Raw genomic sequence first — 26193 nt, 5'->3', positions numbered from 1 at the left:
CTGAGCAGTGTTTAGTGCTAGAGGTATCTGATTGAAGAGTCTTTGACAAACCCTTCCTGTCGAATCAGAGACAAATTATCTTTAGACTGGCCAAAGTCCAATCAAAAGTAATCAGAGTGAAGAACACAAGAAGAACGGATTGAGACTTATTTCGTGGAATACTACTATTCTTGGCTATCAGTCTCAGATGGTTTTCCAAGAAATATTGGATCTCACAGGAAATAGAACGTTGAACATCTGTAGAGGGTTTTTGTCGACAGCTTTGAGAACATTTGCACGGAAAGAAATGCCAGGGAAATCTTTTGGTGGAGCCCAAGACTGCAGAAGTTTAGAAGTGCAGCATGCTTGGAATAAAGTCAAGAACACGAGTCGTCAATCTAACAGAAACCTTTATCGAAGGTCTCAGAAGGCCTACAAGGATTCTATGGCTAGTGCTAAAAGGGAGAATTAGAGAAAGTTCTGCGAATTGGTAAAGGGCATACCTGAAACAGTTAAACGGCAGGATTTGAGATAAATTCTATAACATTAACATGTTACGTTAAAGGTTTCTTAAATAAGAAAAGACTAAATATTAATAAAATGACATGCGGAATATTTATATAAAATATAATTTAATGAAGTGAATTTAATGAAGAATGAGGGATAATTGATGTATTATCCTTTTCTCTTCTATTTTCACATCTCAGATATAATTCTTTTAAGCTTTTTCTACAATGGAAAATGCAGAAAGTATAATTGAAAGTCGCAAACATAGATAAAAATGTAATATTTATTGCAAGGTTATACGTCATCAAATCAGTACATTGTCTGCCTCAACGATCTTTTTGAGGTAAATGTAATTTTACTTTTACAGTCACTGCATTTAAAAATAAACTTAAAGTAATATGCCTTACCAGATTCGTTACATGAGAATTTTATACACAGGAAAAAAATTACTCTCAAATTGAAACTTTTGTACTCAAATTAACGCAATCATTGTTTTATATATAAGCAATAATATATAACCTTCAAAGAATGATTGTATAATTTTAGATTTTAATTATATTATAATTTTATTTTGATATTATAATACTCACATAAAGAATACAATATGCTTCAATTATAATATCATTTTACAGTTTTTTCATAAATTTCAAAGAAGATGTAGTAAGTATTACTTGTATTTTTTTTTTATACCAAGTACATGTATGAGTGGGGCCTAATTGCGCACATAAACGATCGGACACAGTAATATTTCCCGATCGGACACAATCCCAATTGGATATGGACTTGATTGGACACAGTCCCGATTGCACACCGTCCCGATCGGACACAAACTCTATTGGACACAACAGCGATTGGACACATAACGTTTAAATTGGATACCGAAGCAATTCGCACCCATTTGCACACGGACTTGATTGCACACGACCCGTTTGCACACGGACCCGATTGCACACAATACAATTCCGCATCGCAAAATAACGCAAAAACAACCTAAATAGCACAGAAAATTTAACATAAATTTTCATAAATATTTTACAAACTTATTTTTATAAAATATTTTTTAAAGATTGTATAATTATTTTTCATAAACCATTTAGAAATAATACAAAAATTATTAACAATATATAAAATATATTTTTTAATGTACTAAAGAATATTTATGGTATATAAACTCAAAATATTTTTTATATTTTTTAATAATAATAGCATAAGTATTTATTTTAAATATTTATCATAATTTTTTTATACTTAGCAAACTCAGACATAAAAATATGTACAAAATATTTATCATAAATATTTTTTCTTATAAATATCTTATAGTCGCAAACTCGTGTGATGCAGAGAATGCTTTGCACACACACACACACGGTGAGTGCAAGGGGGGCCTTCGGCCTCCTTCTTGCACCCACCCCATCCAAGTCGCTAACCCATGTACTATCTGCAATGTGGAATCTAGAGAGCCTTTAATCAGAGTGGCGACATAAGATAGGTTCCGCCATGTTTCATCGAAATCGTGCGAGCGAGAAAGAGTTATGTCCGAGCGAGAAAGAGATATGTCCGAGCGAGAAAAAGATATATCCGAGCGAGAAAGAGATATATCTCTGTCTAACATAGTATTGCAAGCTGACAGAAAATTATAAAAATAGTATTGACATTTGTGTAAAATGATTGGATGTACTATACCCTTTTGTAATAACAATTCCATATATATGTACACTATTTATTTCTAATTTTTTCAATAAAAATACAAATATTCAGATTTGAAAATCGGCAGGACCCGATGAAATATAGCGGACTTTCACACTGTGATTAAGCTTTCTAGCGGAATCGTATCGTGTGCAATCGGGTTCGTGTGCAATCGAGTCCGTGTGCAAACGAGTTGGTGTGCAATCGGGTCCATGTGCAATCTAGTTCGTGTGCAATCGGGTTCATGTGCAAACGGATCGGTGCGCAATCGGGTCCGTGTGCAATTGATTCGGTGTTCAATTCAAACGTTATGTGTCCGATCACTGTTGTGTCCAATCGTGTCCGTATCCAATCAGAACTGTGTCCAATCGGGACTGTGTCCAATTAGGAAATACTATTATGTCCAATCGCTTATGTGCGCAATCGGGACAGTCTCAAATGTATCTTTTTTTAATAATATTAATTTGTTTATAAACCTAAAAGTTTAGCTTATCTAGAATATCTTTTAAGGTTAGTGCAACAATTAATATTATCCATTTTAGAATATTAATTTCTCAAACAAATTTTCTATTTTTTTATTGAAATACGTATTTGTCTTCAAGAAATACATTACTTATCCAACTGTGAACCACCGTCAACATTGCTTGACTTCAAAGATTATACGCGACTAAAATACTTTGTAATGATCCATGAATACTTGATGTTTATAAATATGTATTTGTTATAGATCAATTTAATAAATCTTATCAGAAAGATGACACACGTACACTGAGAAAAAAAGTTGTTAGTTTAATAAAATTTTTTAACTAGATTAAATTGTTTTAATTTAATTAAGTATTTATATATTTAAATATTTCATGTATTTAAGTCAGTATTAAATCATAAATATGTGAAATATTAAAAAAATTTTATCAAGTTGAAAAATTTAGTCAAGTTAAAAACATTTTTTTCTCAATGTACAATTAAATAATATTTTTATAAATATAATTTTTTTCTAGTTTTTAATAGGATTAGTGAACCATTATTAATCTTAAATTAATTAATTGATTGATATCTTAGTTTTTAAAAGAAGAAGAAGAAATTCCCCTAGTCTAGTTCCTCCCTAGTTAGAAAAGGTCTACGTGCAATGATTCGTGTTGCAGGCAGGTCACCCATACGCTGATGTAATATTGGAAGTTTTGAACAAAAATAAGTAGTGCATTTTCGTAAAATATCTTTAACTACAGTTCGCGCGTAAATTAGCCAAAAATAAGTTAGAATTAGTTAAGAGTGCTTGTGAACCTGAATGTTTATATAAAATAATTAAACGTATTAACAGATATTTTGAAGGTAATATAATAGAATATTTTTGCGTATACGGATTTGATACGGATTGGATAATCTGCCTCTAACTCGCATAACATTACGTTTATCCAAAAAAGGAAGTAATGATCGTAATTATTTGTCTTACTTGACCGTGTAACTCTAAACTTTTGATTTTATTTGCGAAATCTTGTTGTTAGGCTATTGAATCTAACGTTGTCATTGCACGTTCCAATTCTATTACAGTTAATGGTCCTGTTGTATTTGACTCATGATATAATGTGTTGTGTTTAAATCGTAAACAGTATGCAATTACACGTTTTAACTTTGAGGTAAAGACGAGAATCTCAAAAACAACTCTTCAGTCCTCCAACAGACCGAGTATGAAAGATTTTGATAATTTTAGTAGCCTGTCGTTCTTCGAGTAAATTTTCCTCAGGTACAATATTTATAAACGTATAATTTTGTGTTTCTAACCATCGATCCGTTCGATCAAAGTCTACAGGTTTTTAATTGATCAGGATGTATCCCTCGCGAAATGATGTTTATACAATTTTTCTTAGTATTAACATGACTCTACTTCGTTTGATTTATTAATTGTTGAATTTCGGTGATTCAATTTGCGACAAATAACACCAATCCAGAAAGCTCTCTTTTTATCCATGCGAAAGTAATGGTAAGACCACTCCATAAAAATGTTGCATTTGATATAATTGTCAAAACTAGCTTAAATTACCTGTTGAGCCGCAAGTAATAGTGCCACAAAGCTCCAATCTTGGTAGTGAAATATTCTTTAATGGTGCTACTCTAGATTTTGCACCTAATAAATTAACAACAATGTTTCAGTGTATTTTGTCAGTTGTAATATAAATGCAGCATCCATCTACTTTCTCTGAAGCGTTGCAAAAGCCGTGCAACTTCATAAAAGTGTACTTCTTGCTGAATGCATGACGTGGAATTGACACTTTAAAAATGCATGGCAACTGCATTTCGATTTCGAAACAATGTCCATTTCGATTGTATCTCTGCAAGAATAAGATCGTCCCGGTTTTTTCTCCAAAGATCTTGAAGAAAAATTTTTGATTGAACAGTTATTGGTCCGATCAATCCATAAGGGATCAAATATTTGCGAAACGATTATTTCTACCGGTTATTAAAAGTCATCAACGTAAAAATCTTGCATGATTGCTGTGCTTGCGTCGGAAAATGATGTCTTACATTCCAATGTCAACTGATGTAGATATCGCATAGCAACAAAGGATGCACTAAAAAGCTAAAAAATGTTGAGAGAGTAATCATTTATCATATAAAATTTAATTTAATGTATTTATTGAAATGTGTTATTTATTCCGTTATCGAGATTAAGGAATTACATTATTTTTGCACGAATAATACTTTTAAAGATTTTACTATAAATATAACTCTGATATTATTTTAAATTAATTATTATTGTAGTATAATCATAATTTTAATATTTTTTGACAACTTTTCGAGGTAGGATTTTGCAATGTTAATGGTTAACAGGAATGATCAAGAAACACGTCTTTTCTTTAAGTCCGATAACCAAAAAATTTGAACCAAGTATACATTTCTTATCCTTAAATTTTTCTATTTAATTGCGAAAAAAACTTAAATTGTGCAACTTGTCTACTTGTATTTTTAGTGCTTCATATACAGTCATTGTGTCAATTGTAAAACAATTAATATTAACAGGTCTGCTTTTTTCAACTAAACTTTGTATACAATTTATTCTTCTTTCTTTTCTTTTCCCATGTCAAAAATAGTAAAAAAATAAATTGTATAAAGAAAAGCTCAATCAGTGTAAAAGCTTGTTTTGCTGATTTAAGAGACTTTCTCTTTTCGCGTTCCAACATGCTAATGTTATTCTGAGTTATCTGCGACTATCGCTCTGGATACTAAAGGATCATGCTACGTGGATTAGAATAAAAATTAGAGTCGTCTGCGATACTTTGCGAACGATGTTTGAGTGTATCGTTAAATTATTATTTCAAAATTCTGAAACATATACTGCGATTTATTTAATATGATCGGGACAGTTTGCCCGGACAAACTATTGTATTTAATATCGAATATCCAATAATAAGACTTATTCTTGTTAACATATTAGCCGTCCTAAAGAATCGAGAAGACTCTCATTGTAGACTCTCCTCAAAACTGTTCAGCTCGTAATCTACGATAATTTCACTCTTTCTTCTTCTTCTTTTTTTCTCCCCCTCCCCTTTTTTAAAGAACTTGGCGAAACCACTGAAAATGCCCATATTGTTGTGGACTCATTTATTTAAAGGCATGAAAGATTAAAAAATTATCGATTTTCTACTCACCGACATAAAAAAATATCTTTGAATCGTCAAAAATTCTGTTTGCAGAACATAAGAATTTTTTTAAATACGTACAGACAAGAACTTTATAATGTGTCGTTGCTTCTGATTCTTGTTATCCACAGATACATGGCTGTTTTATCTGGAGTCGGTCAAAAATCAGTAAATTAATGAGACCTTCTTTATCTGAAGTCGCTCAATCGGGAATCTATATTAGTTATAATATAATTAAAACATTAATTAATAAAAGTTTACTTACCGATTTACAGTAAATAAAACATTTCGTATGCCTCAATTTTTTGGTAAATTTGTAAATTTTTAACTACGAATATATATAACTGCCACATAATGTAAATCTAAATTATTATACTTACATTTATGGTTATAATGGTTACATCTGTTTCTAGAAAAAAATTCTCTCTATTATTAATAATTCCAATTTACTTTATTCTTTAATTATTTTATATTAAAATTAATTTTCCATATATTTTTAACTTTTTTTACTTTTATTGAAAAGTTTACTTTTATTGAAGAATTTGTTAATATGTTTTTAAAAATTAATCCAATTCTTCTGTAAAACTATTATTATCAAATGCAGTTATAAGTACCAAATGGACAATTTGATAAATGATAAAATAATTAAATGTTAATAATTTTATGTAATGTTTTCAAGTTGGACTAGTAAAAAAATTAGCAGAGATCTTTCATAGGTGTAAATTCAATCGAATGAAGTCATCTCAATTGGCCATATTTTTTACTGTTATGACAATCAGGCCTTTCAAAGGCCAGTCAAATAATTATTTTTAAATAAAAAAAATAATTTATGAATATAATTGTATGCTCTCTTACTAAAATTTAAAAATTTGTAAAAAGTAGAGTTTTGATCAATTTAATCTTTGAGAGGGTTCTCGCATACCAAAATGTAGTGTGCTACCTTTGTATATCGCGAGATTTTTTTTATTATTATAAAATGCATTCAATTGCGTTTAAAGCAGTGTGCTTATATGCTATCTGTTGATAGTTTAGTAGAAAACAAAAGAACGTGCTTTAAAGTGTAATAGATCGTGTCTTATCTATCTGTCACTGTTCGTTCTGACAAATCTTACTCATACTCGATAATTACGTGAGTAATTACAACTAACGTCTTCAATTTACTCATATAGTTTATTCATTTAAACTTAAACAAGAAAGATATTTAAAAATTGCGAGAAAGATATCTAAAGTATTTAAAACAAGAGAAACATACGTTTCAAAATATTTGCGTTTAGTGCTAAATCAATTTTTAATCTATAATAAGTGAAACTATTAGAGAAATATAAATTACACGTGTAATTTCGGATCAACAATGTAAAATTCTCTATTGTAAATTTAATTGATTTTGTAACTATTTAGATCGAGATTCGGCAGTTTTTAATTACCTTTTCTTAATGTAGAAATTAACATTTATTTTTACGTAACACTACTCATTTTTACATCGCTTACACGGAAGCTATCGAAACCGTTCTACACGATATACGCGATTAACACAGCTGCGCCTTCTTTCCATATACACCTCGCAACTGTGTCTCTCAATAATCAAACTCTTTTTACCGCCATGCAAGCCACGATAAATGGAAAACGAATCTCGATAATGTCCCGGTTTGTAACCGTCGCCAAGGCCGCAGGCGGGAGACAATGGAGCTACCGAGTGGTCGACGGAAAAAGGGGAACAAAGACATTGTTTTGCCTGGGAAAATGCTTCTTTTGAAAGCGAACGCGAGGAATGTAATTTTTCAAGGTTTCGATAAATAACTTAATGCCAAAGTAATTTCCAAGTAGAAATACTTAAGGTGAAAAATATTCCTTTCTTATCTGCTACTTAGCTGTAATCAATTTTATAAATCTTTTCTCTAATTACTATCCGTGATTGTATTATTAGATATTTCTAAGCTCTGCGCGCAGAATTAACAACGTTCGTAAATTATCTACATACGCCTCCGCAAACGCACGTATTCCACGGAGAAATTAATAAGTTTAAAAGATGACACGTCAAAAATTTCGTCGGTCCGTTTCATTATGCAGGAGAGGTAAAGCTACGAAAACAATGAGGCCGTGGGTCTTTGTGCGGCCCAGCGCCTAATACAACACGTCCATTGTATGTAAAATACTTTCCGACAATAATTTAATATAACCGTCCACAAGAAGTAGCGACTTTGTCGTTAATAAAGCATACACGATGAACGCATTAAGCTACGTGTTGGCTCATTTGTTACGTGGGTGCGTAGATTTTGTAGAATTTGAAATGGGATGCCAGTGCGTAGATTTTGTAGAATTTGAAACGAGATGCCAGTTTTTCCCGTTAACTATTTGCGATCGTTAATATGCTATCGGATGCTTTACGCAATTTTTAGTTTTTATATACATTTTCATAACGTTACTATGTTTTCTATTTTACTTAAATTATTTAATATTTATTTAATGCACAATTAATGTTATTACTTTGGACATTTTTCAATTTTTTACAAGCAACAATGACGCACGACGGAACTCTTTACCATCTTCATAAATCTTTGAATGATATTTTAATAACAATAATTTAAAAAAGTTTCAGAATTTATTATTTTGTTTCCAAAACCTCTTTTTTAATATTATTGTCTTTAAAATTGTCTGCTATACGGCAAAATTCAATTGTAAATTATTATCGTATTTTTTCCAAGATCGTATTTTTCTTAAAAAAAGATTTCCAGAAAAAATTAATGATAATCATGTTACTTAAATTGGTTGTTAATTGGCAAAAAAGTTTTCTAGAAGTCAGACGCGATAGACCCGTCCGACCGCAGACGACTACATCAACGAATAAAAAAAAAGTGTGCATAATCTCTTGTCGGGTCCACCTCGCCTAGTACGTTTGCCGCACAATGAACCGAACACGCACGTGCGTGTTTTCGGATGTATATACAAAGGCAAGGAGTGTTGGGGGTTGAGTCATTTCGCGTAAGTAATTTCCGCGTAAGTCGCGGCTGGATACTCGCAGCTGCGAGTGCAGAGTCCGCTCGAGAGGTTCGGCTTCGCCCCGATTTTCTCCTTTGTTCCGCTTTGTCCGAGAAAATACTGCAAGATCAGCGAGCACGTGACTCGATCGACGTAAACAGTGGGAAAGGAAAAAAAAATAACGAGTCCTGTCCAACAGAACGACGCGAGACGCACGATCGTGCGCAGCATGAGATGAGCTCCCACGATGACTGCGAGACAAAGAACCAGCAATTTTTATCGCGCAAGCAGTCACGTCGGCACACACGGCACACTAATTGTTTACATTTTTCGTCAAAGCAGTACCTTTCTATTTAATTAAATTTTTTATCCGTTCCGTGTCCATTTCTACAAATATAAATTGACGTTGACGTCAGTTAAACTTACCTTTTTTCTATTTTTTTTTTTTAAGGAAAAAAATAAAAAATAAGTTGAACCAAGATTAAGATTAATCTGCATTAATAGAAATAGACATTACTTAATTATACACAAAGACATTTACTTTTCATAAATAGATTAAAATGAAATCATGTGACGTAAATAAGATAATAAATATATAGAATTAGATAATCAATATATGTATAAAGCAATTTTTTAAAATCATAAATTTAATTTATGTCGCTAATAACAAAAAAAAGAACATTGATTTATATTTTGCTTTGTCGTACTGCGTTGTTTCGTTATTATTAGTAGTTGGAACGACAGAAATTCCTTTATCCAAATCATGCTGATAAGATAACGTCGGGAGTTTGTGCGCGTTACGCCACCGACATCGAGGTTGATGTTAAAAAAACATTTCCATGCAGTGTTCTTTGTATCTGAATCGCGAGCAATCGGCGATTCGAGAACATAGAGAGATAGGCGCAGTCTTAATTATTGGATCGAAACCTTTGTCTCCGAAGAATGCGGTAAGCAATCATGGAGATCCCCAGAAACACGAAGATAGGGAGATTTCTGCCATCTGAGAAATAGTGTCAATGTATTCATCAGAATAATGGAAAAATTTTTAGTCCTCTGTGGAAACAGTGATCGAGATAAAAATTTACTTGATTGAGATACTTGGATTTTATAAAAGTTAAATTTTTACTTGCTCGTACTGTGCTCGTTAATATCTAAAACTTTTTGCAATGCTGCGAATAACAATTCGGAAATCGGAGAGAACGAATAATTGTATCACGTATTTCAGTTAAAGAATACAAGTTTTAGAGTGGGTGCTCCTATTGGCCTAAAATGCGATCGCGATAATACGATTTCAGCGTTTAGTGCTCAGGTATGCGCAACCCGAGTGCTCGGTTGCACCGAGAATTTCCCGCTGAAATTCGTACATTTCGCAATTGACGCGTTCGCGCTCTCTATTTTTGCGACTGACTATCGACAATGTTTCGCGTGCTCGTTTCGCGTGTGCGTTCGTAACCGATCGCATTGTACGTCCGACGTGTGTACGGCGTACGTATCACGCCGGACGACAATGACATTCCGTAGCGTCGCTATTTTTCTAAGCGTGTCTGATGTACGACGGGCAACTAATTGTAAGTCGACGGGTCCTTGGCTGCAAGTGGAAGCTAGCTCAAGGATGACGGCTACTTGTCTGCCTATTCGAATTTCAATACGATACGAAGCTAAACGGGTGAATGTCAACCCCGTGAAGCTTCGTCGTATGTCCGTAATGAGACGTATCTTTGCCGCATAATGCTTCGCCGCCACTTGCTTAGATAGTCTTTATTTTTAGATAGCTGGTCGCACGAGTTCGTCCGTCGAGCACGTGTTCGGCATATTAAGAAGAAGTGAGAAGAAAAGGTAGAATAGCCTCTTAGTGCGGTGATTATAATATACGAAGAAAATGTTATAGTAAAAATTACTATGGTAAATAGTACCTTTATAATAATGTAATGCTGAACATCAAATTGGCCAGTAACTAATATACGAAAAAAAAGTAATTGATTCAACAAAATATGGAATAATATTTGTTGTTAATGCAAGTACAATGTTGATATTGCAACAGCATATATTATTGTATTGAGTATATCTGTAGTTGGCAGCCCGCAACTACATATTTTATTATCAATCACTTTTTTTCTGTGCACTTATTTTAATTAAAAATATTAAAAGTATTAACAGAGCAGGACTTTTAATACTAAAAATAAGTATTAATTACTGACCAATTTAATAATGCCCAGTATTACATTTTTTTATAAGAGTACTATTTACTATATTTTACGTATCAATTCTTTGGATTTATTTATTTCAACAATAACTGAAACAAAACCGATGAAAATATTAAACATAAACATGAGATTTTTTCAGAAAATATTGCCGGAACAATATTATACATTGAAATTAATTATGAAAGACTTTCCTATAATATTGTTAAAATAAAAGACTTATAATTACTACCATATTTATGAGATAATAATAGTAATTTGAAATCTGAGCTTATTTTCTCTCTCTCTCTCTCTCTCTCTCTCTCTCTCTCTCTCTCTCTCTCTCTCTCTCTCTCTCTCTCTCTCTCTTCTCCATGAAAAATATTAGTATTATGAAAATGATATAACAACGAGTATGTTATACCTTTCACTAAAGATGCGTGTAGAGATTTTCCACAAAAGGACGTATTAATAAACAAGCTATGTTGTTTTTATCATAAAGAGCTATTTTAAAAATCGTCACATAAAGTGCTTTCCAGAATTACGCGAGACCTACCTTGGGTAGGTTGGCAAACCCGCGCCAGATAGAATTTCTCCACGACCCATCGTTTCCTCTATCTTGTTGCTGTCAGGTGACACCTGCGGCCAAGAGCACCGAGATGCGAGTACTTTTATAGGTAGCGCGTGATTACGCTTGCATGGACTATTACACGGCTGTTTACACGCTTGGATTATCAAGCGAAATACTTAGAGCTACCGGAGTAGCGACTATCTACAGGATAGATGGATAGATTTTTCCAATTATAAAATTGTAATCTCATTAAAAAATCTAACACCTGTCGCACGTAAGCACTTGTACGACAAGTAATTAAATAAAAATATTAAATCTCTGTTCTCTCAGTATAATCCTTTCGCGCGACACTAAGTTCTTATTGATCTTTTCCTCTTTCGTGAACTTCGACAAAAGGGAAAAAAAGTTCTTTTTTTATATAAAATGTTATGTTATTTGCATAAAAGTCGTGTAGATGGTAGAATCTAAAATAAATTAGAAGTCATGTTAAAAAGAAATTTCCTTTATTTTCAGCTTTCCTTCGTTTATGACATCACACATCTAAAGGTCGGCTGTTCCAACTTCTTGATAAACTTGCCTATTAGATAAATATGTGTCTATCTTTATTTATATTTATTTAAGAAAAAAATAAAGGTAGACACACACGATTATCTGATAAGTAAGATTACCAAGTTGGAAGAACCGGCCCTATATGGAGCAAAAAGTAAAAGAAAAGCTCTTGCATGCACTCTCCACTACATTCGCATATTCCCGGTTGCTTCTCGACTTTATCTCGTCGATTTTCATTCGGGACAGGTTAAAGGCATTCGGGATCATTCGCAGGTAGGTTGGCCACCCTTGGTCTAGGCGGCAGGTTACGAGCGTGCATATTTAACATATCAGATCGATGAGTCACGCATCTTGTCCGATATGTTCCGGCTACCCCATTCGCGACGCCCGCCCGTGCCCACGCGACCGTTGGGCCGGCATGACTCATCCGCGAGATTCTCGGAAGCGCACCGCCGCTCTCGGGATCTCGCTCGAGATTTTCGTCGTTCGTTCGTCGCTATGGCGATATTACGGTATCGTTAGTGGGGAAATTCTCGCGTCACCTCCAGTCCACTCCAGGATTCGAGGTCGCGGCGCTGTCCGTCACTTTCAGTCAAGCGTAACGATGACTGGATTTTTTTTTTATCAATCGCCAAGGAGCTAATACAGTAGCCCAGAGCGACACGATGACTATACGTTTAATATTGTATATCGCCGAAAATTAACGAGTCGTCGCTTCCAATTGTTAATTTGTCTACGTGACAATGAATCTAATCGTAACAATAAGAGATGTCACGTGTCAGTAGGTCTATCTCGAAACGTGTCCGCGCGCGCGGTTTCTCCTTCGATTAAATAAGCATCGAGCCGACACGTGGCGACGTTATTTTGAATAACCCGTGCGCCGACTTACGGAGAAAAACGACGACGCAGTTGCTGGCTCGCGAGAGCAACAATTGCGATCTGCTCACGTGTTATGCACTTTCGATGCGGCCTTCGCCGGAATGCCGAGATTATCTCGTGAAAAGATACAAGTGATCCGATAAAAAGTTACGGTAAGTTTAAATGTTTCTACGCGTTGCTGATATAAAACGAAGATATCGATTAGAAAAACTTCGTTTCTTTTGTCTGAAACGTCGAGACGAAAAAGAAAAACGTACTTTTGTATATGCCTGTTCATACTTCGCAGAATGAATTAGGAATGCGAGAGCTTATGAATAAAGCATTTTATTTACTTTATGTTTTGTATGCTTTAAACAAGTTACAATTCACGTCAGACTCTACGACAGAATTCTACTTGTAATTTTGTATCGTGAATTTTAGTACATTCAAATTTTAGTACATTCATTATAATTGTTATTATAAATTAATTTGTATTTAAAAAATTATATAAAACATATATTACGTGTTAATTTACGTATCATTATTCAAGAATTTTGTATTTTTTGTATGTGTGTGTTTTTTGTATTGCATAGATGTGTGAAATAAATGGAATCCCTCTTTGAATTCTGATGCAAATTATAGATTGTAGTAGGAAGATCGACAAAGATAACGTAATGACGTGAGATATAAAAATTTCTCAGATTCCAACCTGCCTCATCGAGGGAACGTAAAACGCTCCGTCATCATTATACTGATACCAAGTGACGCACAACTTTCGTCTCTAGATGTTTACAACACTAGCCATCACGTGCCAAGTCATAAATATAGTTTAACAGAAACCTATTTTCATTCAACATTCACGTGAAATCATCGTTCTAACGAGAAGAAAGTTATTCGTCAAATATTTAATTTACACTGTTTAAAGATCATCGATAGAACTGCGTAATTATAATTAATAAACAACGTTACAATTTCGTTCGATTTAGATCGTGACGTTTAAATATGAATTAATTTACGCGATTAATATTAGCATCTTTATGTTTTCGTAGAATCGCGGCAGACGCGATTCAAGATAATTGAAACATCGTGATATGCAGTTATACATATATCGGAGAATGAGAGATGGGGGAGTTAATTAAAAAAAAAAAAAACATTTCTAATTACAAGCCGATTACGAAGCTTCACCCCGGCGGCGGCGGCGCCGCGCAATAGATAAAACTCCCCCGTGTGTTTTGTCGATAGCGCCGCGATTATCGAACGCCGCGGCACGGCACTGCACGGCGGTGATTGGCCGGCCGGGAATAACCCATGACGTCATCCGCGCTCGGCTCTCGGCCTCGACTCTCTCCGCCACGGGTTCGAACGGCTTGCCGAACGCGCGCGCGAGGTATTCCCCCACGGAGCATGAGTCATCGGGTGCAGTTTCGCACAGTTTCGAGCTAAAGGATCTACGATTCGTGCGTGCCGCTTTCCGAGTTCCACGTACACGTTCATTGAGAGGCTCGAGATCTTTGGCCTTTCGGTCCTCGCAAGCACGCCGCATTCCATTCGGAGGAGCGTCGGGAGCGAGCGAGAGAGAGAGAGAGAGAGAGAAAGAGAGAGGTTAGAAACGCTACGCGTACGGTCTCGGGCTCTCCGACGAGGGTGAACGAACAACATGAAGCTCGACGTCTCCGACGTGCTCTACGACAGCTCCAGCGTGTCCAGCGACAGCGGTGCCTCGCAGAGCTCCCGCGTCAGCCATGATTTCCTCTCCAGCATCGCAAACGCGGCCGTGCTGCCGAATAACGTAAGTAACCAGCGGAAGCATGTAAATGCAATATGTCTCTCGGATCTCTCGGATAGAGTTTTTCACGGTAGTCGTGGACACTGGACGCGTCGCGGTTACGTACACAACGCTGCCGACGATCGTGAGTGCACGCGTTACGTAACGCACGCGCGACAATAAATGCGTTAAAAGCGTTGGAGCGGCTGTCCCGCGTTTAGGCCTCATTTACGTGGCGCGAACGTGTCTCGTGGTTCGCCTCGTGGTGGCCTCCGAACGACGACACGGGAGAACAGATTCAGGGTTTTCCTTCTGGTAACGTTTCACGACGATTAAGTGATATCTAATTTTGCCAATGTAAATTTTATTAAATTTATCTCGGTCTTCACTCGCTCCTTATCTTCTTCTAAATAAAAAAATCAAAGCTAGACGATAAGTTAAGGCCAGATTAAAGTTAATCTACATTGATAGAGATGGACACAAGAGAATCGTTTTTTTATCGTGTAAAATTAAAAACAAAAATGTTACATCGGCAGGAGTTTTTTTTTTTTTAAGCAAAGCACGATTTGCATACCAATTGAAATACTAATAATATAAATATTTACGTTTGCGGAAACGTATTATAAATTCCTACAATTTCAACTTTTATGGTTTAAAAGTAGAAGACATGGCATGTTGCCACCTTTGAATATATAATATTTGAAAAAAATATCTAAAGTATATTAATATGTTGTGTATGCGAGAGAGAAATGCACGACACTCAAGGTTATAGAGATTCCTTATCTCGTTTACAAATGTAAAAAGCAATCCGATATCTTCCACCAACACATGTCGCAGATAGATAAACGCAATAATTATTCCTGCTTACACATCGAGATTCGAGTCACCGCGGTAAAAAAACATTCGAGATATCGTTCTTAATTTTGCAACAGAGTGAAATTAGCTCATCGTCGAAAATATAGGACTTCCTCGAAGAAATTTCGATTGAACGATGAAAAGCTATCGGTTCCTCGTGATCTTAGATTCGAACGGTTCTCGTTAGTATTTTAATCCCCGTTTATCGGAAGACTATTTATATATTTTTATAAATTTTGTCGGAGCTGACAGTGCGGCAATTACATAAACGACGTTGCGCTTGACGTTGTTGTTGTTGTTATTCTTTGTTAAATGTTTAGCGGAATCGTTTAGAATTACGTGGCTTACGCTAACTGCCGCCTATGACGCATATCAATCATGCATCTGGAAATTGCATGCCGTTTCGCAGGAGCAGCATAAATTCCTAGATGGAATAATGCTGCTTGTCCTCCTAGCGTTGTTTTTGATGACTCATTAGGAGTTTTATACTGTAAATTATGCCCACTGTGTGCGCTCCGATGATCGATATCAAGTGCTCGCATTAAATGAGCGTGTAAACAATCGGATGAATGATTAATATTTATGTATGATAAAAGCGCACATGACAAATTGATTAATTATTAAAATTTCGTGCCAGTGACCTAAATTTCCGTGTCCTTTTGCGACTCGGTGTACCTTAAACGATTATAAAAGCTATTGTATACATTTAAGTATACTTTGACCACTTTTAAAGATATTAAGTACTTATAAAATGTATATCTAAAGTATGTTATTAACAATTATGTTATTAAAGTATGTTATTGACATTTAATCTTGTAAGGATTTACAAGTCTACTTTTTATTAATATTCTAATATGATTTCGATAAATTTCCCATGCAGCTTGCAAAATTTTAGTGTAACAATACCGTTTGCTAGTATCGCTATGTTTTCGGGTGTAAGTACTTAAATTATTCTACGACACGTTGCACTTGTCAAACCCGCCACTTCGTCGAAGAGCCCCTTTATCCGGGAATTAAAGACAGAGCGCTGCTAAATTTACAAAGCGCGTGCCGTCATCGCTATAAACCGATCTCTGCTCGAGTTCAAATGAAAAACACATTTTCGGTCGCTGCGAATGAGTCACGTGAAAATATCAGTGGTGCGACGTTATCAAGTAAACTGCACATAATTATGCGTCACAAGTGTGCGATATATGGGTAATAGCTGTACGGACAGTACGCGTATATTTTATTATTTAGAAACTCGCGAAGCCTGTACAGCTCGCATAAAGCGGCAGATATCGGATCTTGGCTTTAAAAAAATGTAATAATTTTCTTAAAAAAAAAAAAATGAACGTAGTAGACGCTAATTAAATACATTTCATATTGTTAGTGGACAATTAGCAGTTGAACTCTGCATTCTGCTCCACGTGTGGAGCCTGCAGATAAATGGAACGCCCCTGCGCGCGCATAGGTAAAAGACAACTTTCATTCCGGTCCCTGCATAGGTGTCCTTTTAAGGTGCATACCACGTGCACCGCCAGTAAACTTTCCAGTTACTACGGAATTATCCAATCGGACGTTATCTTTCATAGTACTGCCGTCCGACCATTCACCGATCGGGAGAGGGATCAACGATCTCTCGAGATCACCGAGAGTATTCGCGCTCACGAATGGGGGGATCTTCGTGCAAACTTTAAAGCGGTTAATTCTTTCTTAATTCCTGGACCGTCCCGACTGTCTCACATTGAGTTACGGTTTATAAATAACGCGTCAATGACACGATGCGGTTCGACGCTCAATCGTGCCGCTACGAACGAGTAAGCGAGCGACTTTGATCTCGAATCATGGAATATGTTGTGGCGCGTCTAGACACACGAACAATTGCATCTTTAAAACTTCGTTTTGTTAGCTATATTACACGCGGCATTGCAGAAAGGCATTGCAGTGACTGCCGACCTGTCCGCAATGCCGTAATGCAATTAGCGGCTCTGTACACGTTATCCCTGACTTCTTTAATTTGTTAAGATTTTTCGAGTTTTGGACAACTGACACACATTTTGAATCTGTATTTCGTATTATTTTGTCACAGACCAGTATTTCCATATCAAAATTTCTTGAACATTCCCTATTGTATCTTATTTGATAAGGATCTGAAATCTAGATCGAAACGTTGTGCAATTTTTTAATAAAAAATTTTTAGCCAGTTGTCAATGATAAGCATTCTCTTATTCTTTATTACTGGCGACAAGAAGTCTCAATTCTTATATAAATATAATAATGTAAATATTTAAAAAACTTTTTATTTCAAAACCTATTTGTAAAATACCTATTTTCTATTTCCTACTTTAAATGAGTGTCTAGAAACTATTTTGCGTTTTGTATTTTTAAATAGAAAGATTCCAATTATTTTATATTTTCTATTTCAAATGGATTTGTATAGATACTCATTTTACATATTTTAGTTATTAATTAGAATAAATATATTTCTTCATGACGTTAAATTAAAACTTTAAAATATATTTCTTCTTGACATTAAATTTAAAAATCAAATTTAATTCAAACAAGGAATTATCTGTTTAATCTAGGCTGTATAGATCGATAAGAACCTTGGTAAAAGTTGAAACTAATCTTTAGAAGAGGAGGACTATTGCATATGAGGAATTAAATTTACAAAAAAACCTGTTTAACTTTTTTAAGGTCCACAATAAATTTGTTTAACAAAAAATATATTATTTTATATTAAATTAAAATGTAAAATTAATAAATTATTTGAAAGATGGATTTTTCGGTGAAATTTGGTCATTAGGAACAAAAGGATTAAACATTTCGCGTATTGACGCTTCAGATTTGTGTTAGCCTTTAGATAGAATTTTGAAAAATTATGAATTTTTTAATAATGATTTTTATAAGTTTTAACATCTTATATCTCAGACAAACGCAAACGTTTATTTATTATGTTATAAAAATTTTGTATAGAGATCTTACAATTATTTTACATTAAATGTAAAATATAGTGACACAATGAAATTTAATAAGAGATTAAATCCCAGAATTTTATTATAGCTATTCGTGATTATTAGCATATATGGGAATAATTATTTACATTATTTCTTTCAGTATCTATAATATAGAAAATGTTTTAAACTCTATAACATTTTGTATAAAAATATCATCTGCATTTATTAAACGGGTTGTCAATCACTCAGCGTTATTATCACTTGGTTACATAAGCATTTATTTAATAATAATAATAATAATAATAATACTAGTAGTCGAACCTATTCGCGCCGTAATTTGTCACGACGGCATGGCATGTGTGTATATTTATAGATGCAGACAGGAAGTAGAAAATTCTCTTCGTCGCGACGGACAATATCTCTATGGCATCGACAAGGGCTTAGTGCCAGTGCGTCTGCTTCTCCTTTATACAGGATGTCCCAAAATTGACGGAAACTATACATTCAGGCGTTTTGAAAATTTGAAAGGCGAAAGTATCGAAATACTAATCGTTTCTACATCTATAAATCAAAACTGTGTTACTTCAGACATTCAAGTTTCTCTTTTCGATCTTTTGCTTGTTCGCTTACATGGTTTGAGCCATTTGTAACGTCACACATTAGACAGTTCTGTCATAAATCATCGAAAATGAGGAGGCTTTCGTGAGTTAAGTATTAGAAGCACCGATGTTACGAATACCGCAGCATTACCTACCGTTCGGTCTAAAAATGGACTGTGCTTTAACAAGACTTTTTGAGACAATTATATAAGGCGGACGTAAGGGATTAAAATAATTTATATTTTGACAGTTACGGAAATGAGATGTGAAAGTTATAACGATAAAGATCTTCGATAGCTACGAGATAAAAACTTGAAATTTCGCAATCACTAGCTATACTATAAATTTACGTGTGATTTCACAATAATTCGAGGACACCCGATGTATTCTCTCCGCGTGTGAACAGCATGGCGGTGGTATTGATCTAGCTAGCATTTCGTCCGGCCTGGCTTCGGCCGCCTCCAACAGCTGTTTTATAAAGTGCCGCCGCGTCGCGCCGTGGCCGCCTCGCGACGACTCGACCATTTAAAAACACGCGTGCAACGCACGCACGCATGCACGCAGCACGTACACGTACGCGCGCACGGGGCGCGCGACACGAATTACACTCTACTGCTGCGCAGTAACGCTTATGCTGCCAGATAGCAACTTCCAAGCCAGCTGTTGTCACCTAATTATCTTTCCCTCTAATAATGGAAGGGTTCGTACGGAGAAACCGACCGATAAAATGCAAATATAACGATCGAAGGCGCGAAAGTACATCTGGCTGTAGGCCCCTCTCTTTAGCTCTTATGTTGAAAGTTACGTATAGAGTTATAATTATTTTATAAATCCGCGCGAATAGATCTTGCTTCCTCACTTCTGAAAAAAAAAAAAATCATAAAAACTTGGTGAATCGAACGACGCTCAATAAACAATCAGTATACTGATTTAAAGTGCAAGCACGCAAGTGATACGAAGAAAGAAATTGGGTGATTCACGACCTTTAATTTAATCTCCATTGTTCTTTTGGATATTGAAAATGTCCACAAGATATTTTCCCGGGCGGTCGCGACCGATTGAAACTTCCGCTCTTTTTTTCCTCCGTACGAAATTCGGCGTTTGTTATGCCGCGCACACAACGTCCCGCAGTGCGTATTGCAGCTCGGCCGGATAAGCTACAACCTCCCTTCTCATTAAAATATCTCTTTGTCGCGCGAACAAAGCTGATCCTCTGGTGCTGGCCGATTTTCTCGTTACCCCGTTGTGCTCGTTAAGGCGCGTCTTTTCTGATTTGTCAATCGTCTGAAAACAATAAACTTTCTGTTCCGCAAAACGAATTATTGGAAATTTCTGTTATGCATACTTTAATAATAAGTATGCAATATATATATAATAATAATATAATATATATGGTAATATATAATGGCTATGTATATTCTTTCGTAGAGCTACAAGTACAAAGAGAAATCTTGCGTCTTGCGAAATATAGATTAACTGTAACGATTTGTTGTGTGTATAATAATATTTACTTCTCCATAAAATTTTGTAAGTTTGGTGCTATACAAGAGCTATACTACAAAAAAAACTTTGCTTAATATTTTAGTTTATTACGTATTCAAATATTTTTTGAGCATGTAGGATAAACAAGTAACCTCTCATAGAACAGATAAATGGTCAAATGTTATTGTGTAAACTTCAGATAGCGATTATTAGGAATCACGAATCTGAGCATGTTGATTGGACTTAATAAGACTCTTTTTCAAAACTTAATTTTAGTACTAAAATAACTTTACTTACTCTTACATTTTGTCAAACCATTTATATTATTGTGATACTTCTTATAGTGAAATTATGGTACTCTTAATTATGTTTATACTAAATGTATAATAACGTGTATGAAAAAATGTATATTAATGTATATCAGCATACATTTTTTAATGTGTATTTAATTATGACTTATAATTAACTGATACATTTTTATAAATATTTTACTTAAATTCACAATTGATTTATTGAATATATAATAATTTTTTAAAATTATTGTGTATATGCTTATATTAAGACCATTACTTTATATGATAATTATCGAAGAAATTGTTTTATTAAGGAAACAGAAAGCTTATATTGTTTTTCGATTACAAATGTTTTGTTTGATGGATATATCGTTTTCTAAACAAATATTTTTGTCGACTATCTTATCTAGAACCAATTTGAAAACATGTAAAAGCAGAAGTCATTATAGGAAATCAAGGAAAGTCCTTATGCATAACTTTTCATTTTATAAGTAAATAAACAAATATTTTATATTAAAATAACTTCTAGTGCAATAAAATTATTATTCCAATAAAATTTTCGTGTTTATAAGAACAATATATTTTAAATGTAATTGTTTATTGTACTATACTTTTAGGTTTTATTATCAAATATTTTTAGACAGTTTAATACAAATTGGCAATCTAAATCAAATTGGCAAAAAAGTACAGATTTTACACTTTTTTAAGAAAATGTCCCATGATTATCATATTTTTATTATGTGCTTCAAATATCCAATCATAGAAAATATACATATTTGTAGGCAATAAATTAAAAAGGCGTTAATATTCATTTTTGCGACAATAAAGAGAAATTTTGCGTTAAAATATGTAATTTGTTATTTTAATAACTTGACTTTCATATGTGTATTAAAGGAATAATTAAGTTAACAATTTGCAAAACATGGTTGTTTTCATGCTTCCCCATCGCGCTTCAAATACCACGTTGTTTCTCGCTTATGTTTTAGAGTAAGAGTACTTGATTGTTGCACAAATAGATCTGGCGGTATGTTATCATGGATAAATAATTTCTTGCCTCCCATTGCCGTGGCTTGTAATTTTAAGAACGGATGTGTATAATTCGTTCGGTAAATATCCAACGATCACGTATAAACAGTTTGTAAATTAAATCGCATTTAATCGGGATTGAAAATTTGCACCTTTTTACGCTAACGAGAGTTCGTTGCACGCGGAATGTACTATATAATCGCGAAACGCAGTACGAATAGAGAGAGAGAGAAAGAGAGAGAACACCTTGCATATATTAGCGAATTATTAAAGACCGTTTCTGTAATAAAATACATTCGCACGCCTGTTACAAAAATTGCAATCAGCATTACTAGTGAGTCATCATTGCTGCTCATCGTGTAACGTTGTTTCGTATGACGTAGGAAATATGTTATCGCGCACGTTTGCCGAACGTGTGAGAGGAAAACATAGTTAAATAACAAAAGTTACGATGGAGAAAAAGAGTTGAATTTTTTGATGCTGCGAACAGAAAAGTTTCGAAAACTCGTTTGGCTCTAATGGTCGATTCTCTTTTCCTTCCGCCCCCCACGTCGAGACCTCAAATCTTCGACCACCCTCGAGCGTTGATTCAACCAATTTCGCTGACTTTAGCATACATCCTGAACCTGAATCGCGGATCGCAATTTGCACGCTTCCGGCATGCCGACGAAAATCCCCCTTGATCGCGCATGGATCCCCCCCTCATCAGGGGAACAGGAGGGAGAGGTGTGTCGATTTATCGGATTATGCAAGGTACCTGGAAAAGGGGATTCGCTTCTCCGCTTCGTTCCCTAATTCCCTGAAGTCGTCGTCCAAAGTCGTAAACGAGCGCACGAGGCCGCGAACCGCGTCGATTGGCCCGGACGCTATCGCGCGAATCAGCGATCAAGATGGCGGTGACGTCACGGGGAACGCGCGCCCGCATACGAATTGGTGGGGGAAACGGCGACGGCGGCGACAGTCGACTGACTGGCTGGCTGGCTTTCTATATAGTCACTTGATCACGTTGGCGGGCGCTCAGTCGACAAGCGTACGTAAGGACGTAACGTAGGCATACCGGAGTGAATGATTACAGGCGCGTCGATACCTTTTGTGTGACAGTGTGTTGCATTATTCGTTATCGCGTCGAGATCACATCTCCTCTTTTCGCCGCGAGTGACGGTTCTTCCCCGCGATCACTCGAGTTAAATCATCCCGGAGTCTCAAAATCGCGTTGGACTCGAAAGCGCACAGAGAGAAAAAGAGAGCGAGAGAGAGCGCGTTGATTCCAAGTGAAATTAGCTGGAGCACAAGATGACGCAACGAGTGCCCAGCGCCGGCTATTACGACAATATCATCGAGGATCACAGCTACACGATGTTCTCCATGTATCCGCCGACCACGAACGTCGGCATGGACCAGTGGCAGCTAATGAAGGAGGAAAACGGCATGGTAAGAGAGAAAGTACTCGATTATCAGTAAGCGGAATCTCGGAAAAGGAATCGGGGAAATTGGGGAAACTCGCGACTGACCCACGTCATTGTCTCTGAGAAACATATTCTTTTACCTTTTTCTCTCCCCTCCCTTATTACTTTGGAAGACACGTAATTCGAATCTATAATCTGAATTTTTTGATATGACAGCGTATAATGCATAAAATTTGATTTCGATATATTTTATGACATCTCTACGTATTTTCGCGCGAAAACAAAATTTTTTCCTTCGGAAAATGTTCTTCAATATTAAAATGCGCTTTCAAATTTTATCTTTACGCATTAAATCTTTAACGTTCTCCTTATAATAATTCGGGATTGTTTTAATGTTTTATTTAATGTATTTAAAAAAAAGATATGTTATATATATTTAATACTATGACAAAACGTAATTTTATGAAATTTTATATGAAAATAGCTGATTATGCGAGGAAAAATTAAAACGCGAAATTAACATACCGCACATGACATGGCACGCAAACGGAAGACACAATCGACTTTTAATGTACAAAAATCGTCGATTACGCGCTCTTCGTGCAGGTGTCACGGTTCAAGGCTGGATCGATAATGCTGAAGTTATGCTTGTGCTCCTAAAGACTTTAAACAGTTTGCAACATCAAACATTGTGGCTTGCTGCATTTTTTAAATAAAAAACAAAAAGAAAATTTGGGAAAACTTCTCTTCAAGGCTAAGTTAAATTCTGAACTCCAGAGTTCCTAAATATTGTGGCTTCAAATTCCGAGATATCAGAGACAGGAGAAATTCTTTGTGGGTTTCAGCACAAAAAAGAAAGAACGAAGGTATTTTCTTTCCAAATGCTACCTGAAATGTTCACCGAGCGGAAAAATTTGTTTGTCGTACGTTTTAAGTTTAAATCATTTTAAAGTTTAACCTGCGCGATTTTCTTCTTGTAGATTTAATAGGCGTGACTTCCAGGCAAGCCACGGTGTACAGCACTGACAAAAATAGCACTGATTAGATAAATGTGGCGTATTGTTAGCGATGATACCGATGGATCACCGTAAGTGAAAACGCGTGTTGGCAACGAGAATGTAGAAATCTATATACTCCATAAATATATTTTGTAACAGATAAACGCATAGGATTGTCCGTTTGGATAAAAAAAGCAGAGTAGAATTACAAAACAATTAAGTGCTGCAAATGACAGTCTTAATTAGAACAAAGAAATTCTTGGCGTCATATTTTTATAAAAGTTTAGTCATCAATTTCTTTGAATCTTTGTCCTTTGTAAAGAAAAAGTTATGATATTTTGTATTGCACGAGAGTTTGTTATCATAACTTTATATTATTATATCTAAAATATTTTTATATTTATTTTTTATTTATTTCTGAAATAATATATACGGTTAAGAGCATTAAGCATCTATTTTTGTTATTTATCTGGACTATCTTTGCACTCTTTTCTGTTGATTACACTGAAAAAAAATTGCTAGATACAAATAAATATTTTTTTTTAATAGTTCTAAGAATATATTTTATAGAAAATCAATAATATTTATTTTAAACAAGTAATATTTTCTAAATTATAGAAAACTAATACTTGTTTTAAATAAATATTATTGGTTTTCTATAAAATATTTTCTTAGCACTATTCAAAGAAATATTTATTTTAATCTAATTTTTTTTCAGTGTACTAGCGTTTTACTTGAGTTTTAAAGACTTCTTGAAACAAAAATGTAACTGACTTTTAATTTCTGTTTAAATTCTTTCCAGTTAAAAATATACATAATTCTTTTGGCCAAGGTTATGTATCATAGATCTAATCTCAGTCGTTAATGTTTTTTGAACTTGTTATCTAAATCTGCTTTTCTACGAATAATCTGCTTAGTATGCACGAGAACAATGCATAATCGAAAAAACTAGTTAATAATTATATACATTTCAACGATCCTGTCACGAAAGCAGATAGAGAGAAAGAGAGAGAGAGTCTTACGTAATGACAACTTATAATTAAATTAATAATCGAGGTCGTGATGATGTTAGTTTCAAATTTTCCAAGAAGCGACAAAGTTATCGCGCGGGATGCTCGACGTGACCGCTCGACGACTCTCACCTGCCTATCCCGATTTCATTCGGCTCTGATTTCTACGAATCCCGATTCGGCGTACGCATCGTTCGCACGTTTTATCACTAAACGGTACTTTCTTGTGCGAACAAGCTTGACAAATAAATATCACAGCACGAACCTGTACAAATTTTAGAAGAATTATCGTGACATATGTGATAAGGATCCGTGTATATAAATCAATATTTTGTGTAATAACGGAAAAAGGAATATCTTAATGAAAGAAAAAGCATACAAGGAATGCATAGAATGCACGTGTATCTTTCAAAATAGCTTGATATTAAATTAATTTAGAATAAAAATTAACTTAAAAAATACACGTGTTTTATTAATAACGAAAAAATTCTCATTTTATCCGAACTTAAGATATATCAATAATTTTGCAATGGTAGTATCTGTAGTTACCATAAAAGAGTTTGTTAATACTATAAATGATACGGTAACATAAATAACAGGAAATTATTTTTTTTTAATTTGCCTTTAAAAAATCACATTTTGTTTCTTACATTTTCTTACACATTTCATGGTATTTAATCGTTATTTACCGAAATCGTTTTTGTAATGTATATAGATTTTCCAGATTATTTCTTATCGCTTGTTATTTTTTTATCGTACTAGCATTTTACACGGCTGGGAAAGAAGTACATGAAGAAGGTCTTTTCTTCGGAGCTGATATTTATCGAGATCCATTATATAAGAAGCTTGCTGCTACTTTCAAAAGTAATTTCCGTCCTT

At 34.7% G+C, this 26193-nt stretch overlaps 1 protein-coding gene across 2 annotated transcripts in view; it reads left to right on the top strand.

Annotated features, from left to right (window-relative positions):
• The first annotated feature begins 14335 nt into the window (after positions 1–14335).
• The window catches only part of LOC105836643 (transcription factor kayak), a 34114-nt gene continuing 22256 nt past the window's right edge, over positions 14336–26193 (top strand). The window contains exon 1 of one of the 2 annotated variants that reach the window (XM_012680819.3): positions 14336–14730. In XM_012680819.3, coding sequence (XP_012536273.1) covers positions 14599–14730 — 132 coding nt within the window. In that variant the 5' untranslated portion in view covers positions 14336–14598. Of the gene's footprint in view, positions 14731–22911; positions 23332–26193 lie in introns of those variants that run through there. The other variant, XM_012680818.3, reaches the window with a different exon arrangement.

The sequence above is a fragment of the Monomorium pharaonis genome, chromosome 2 (genome assembly GCF_013373865.1).
Source record: "Monomorium pharaonis isolate MP-MQ-018 chromosome 2, ASM1337386v2, whole genome shotgun sequence".
NCBI classification, from domain to species: domain Eukaryota; kingdom Metazoa; phylum Arthropoda; class Insecta; order Hymenoptera; family Formicidae; genus Monomorium; species Monomorium pharaonis.
This window is presented reverse-complemented; position numbering and strand designations above follow the sequence as displayed.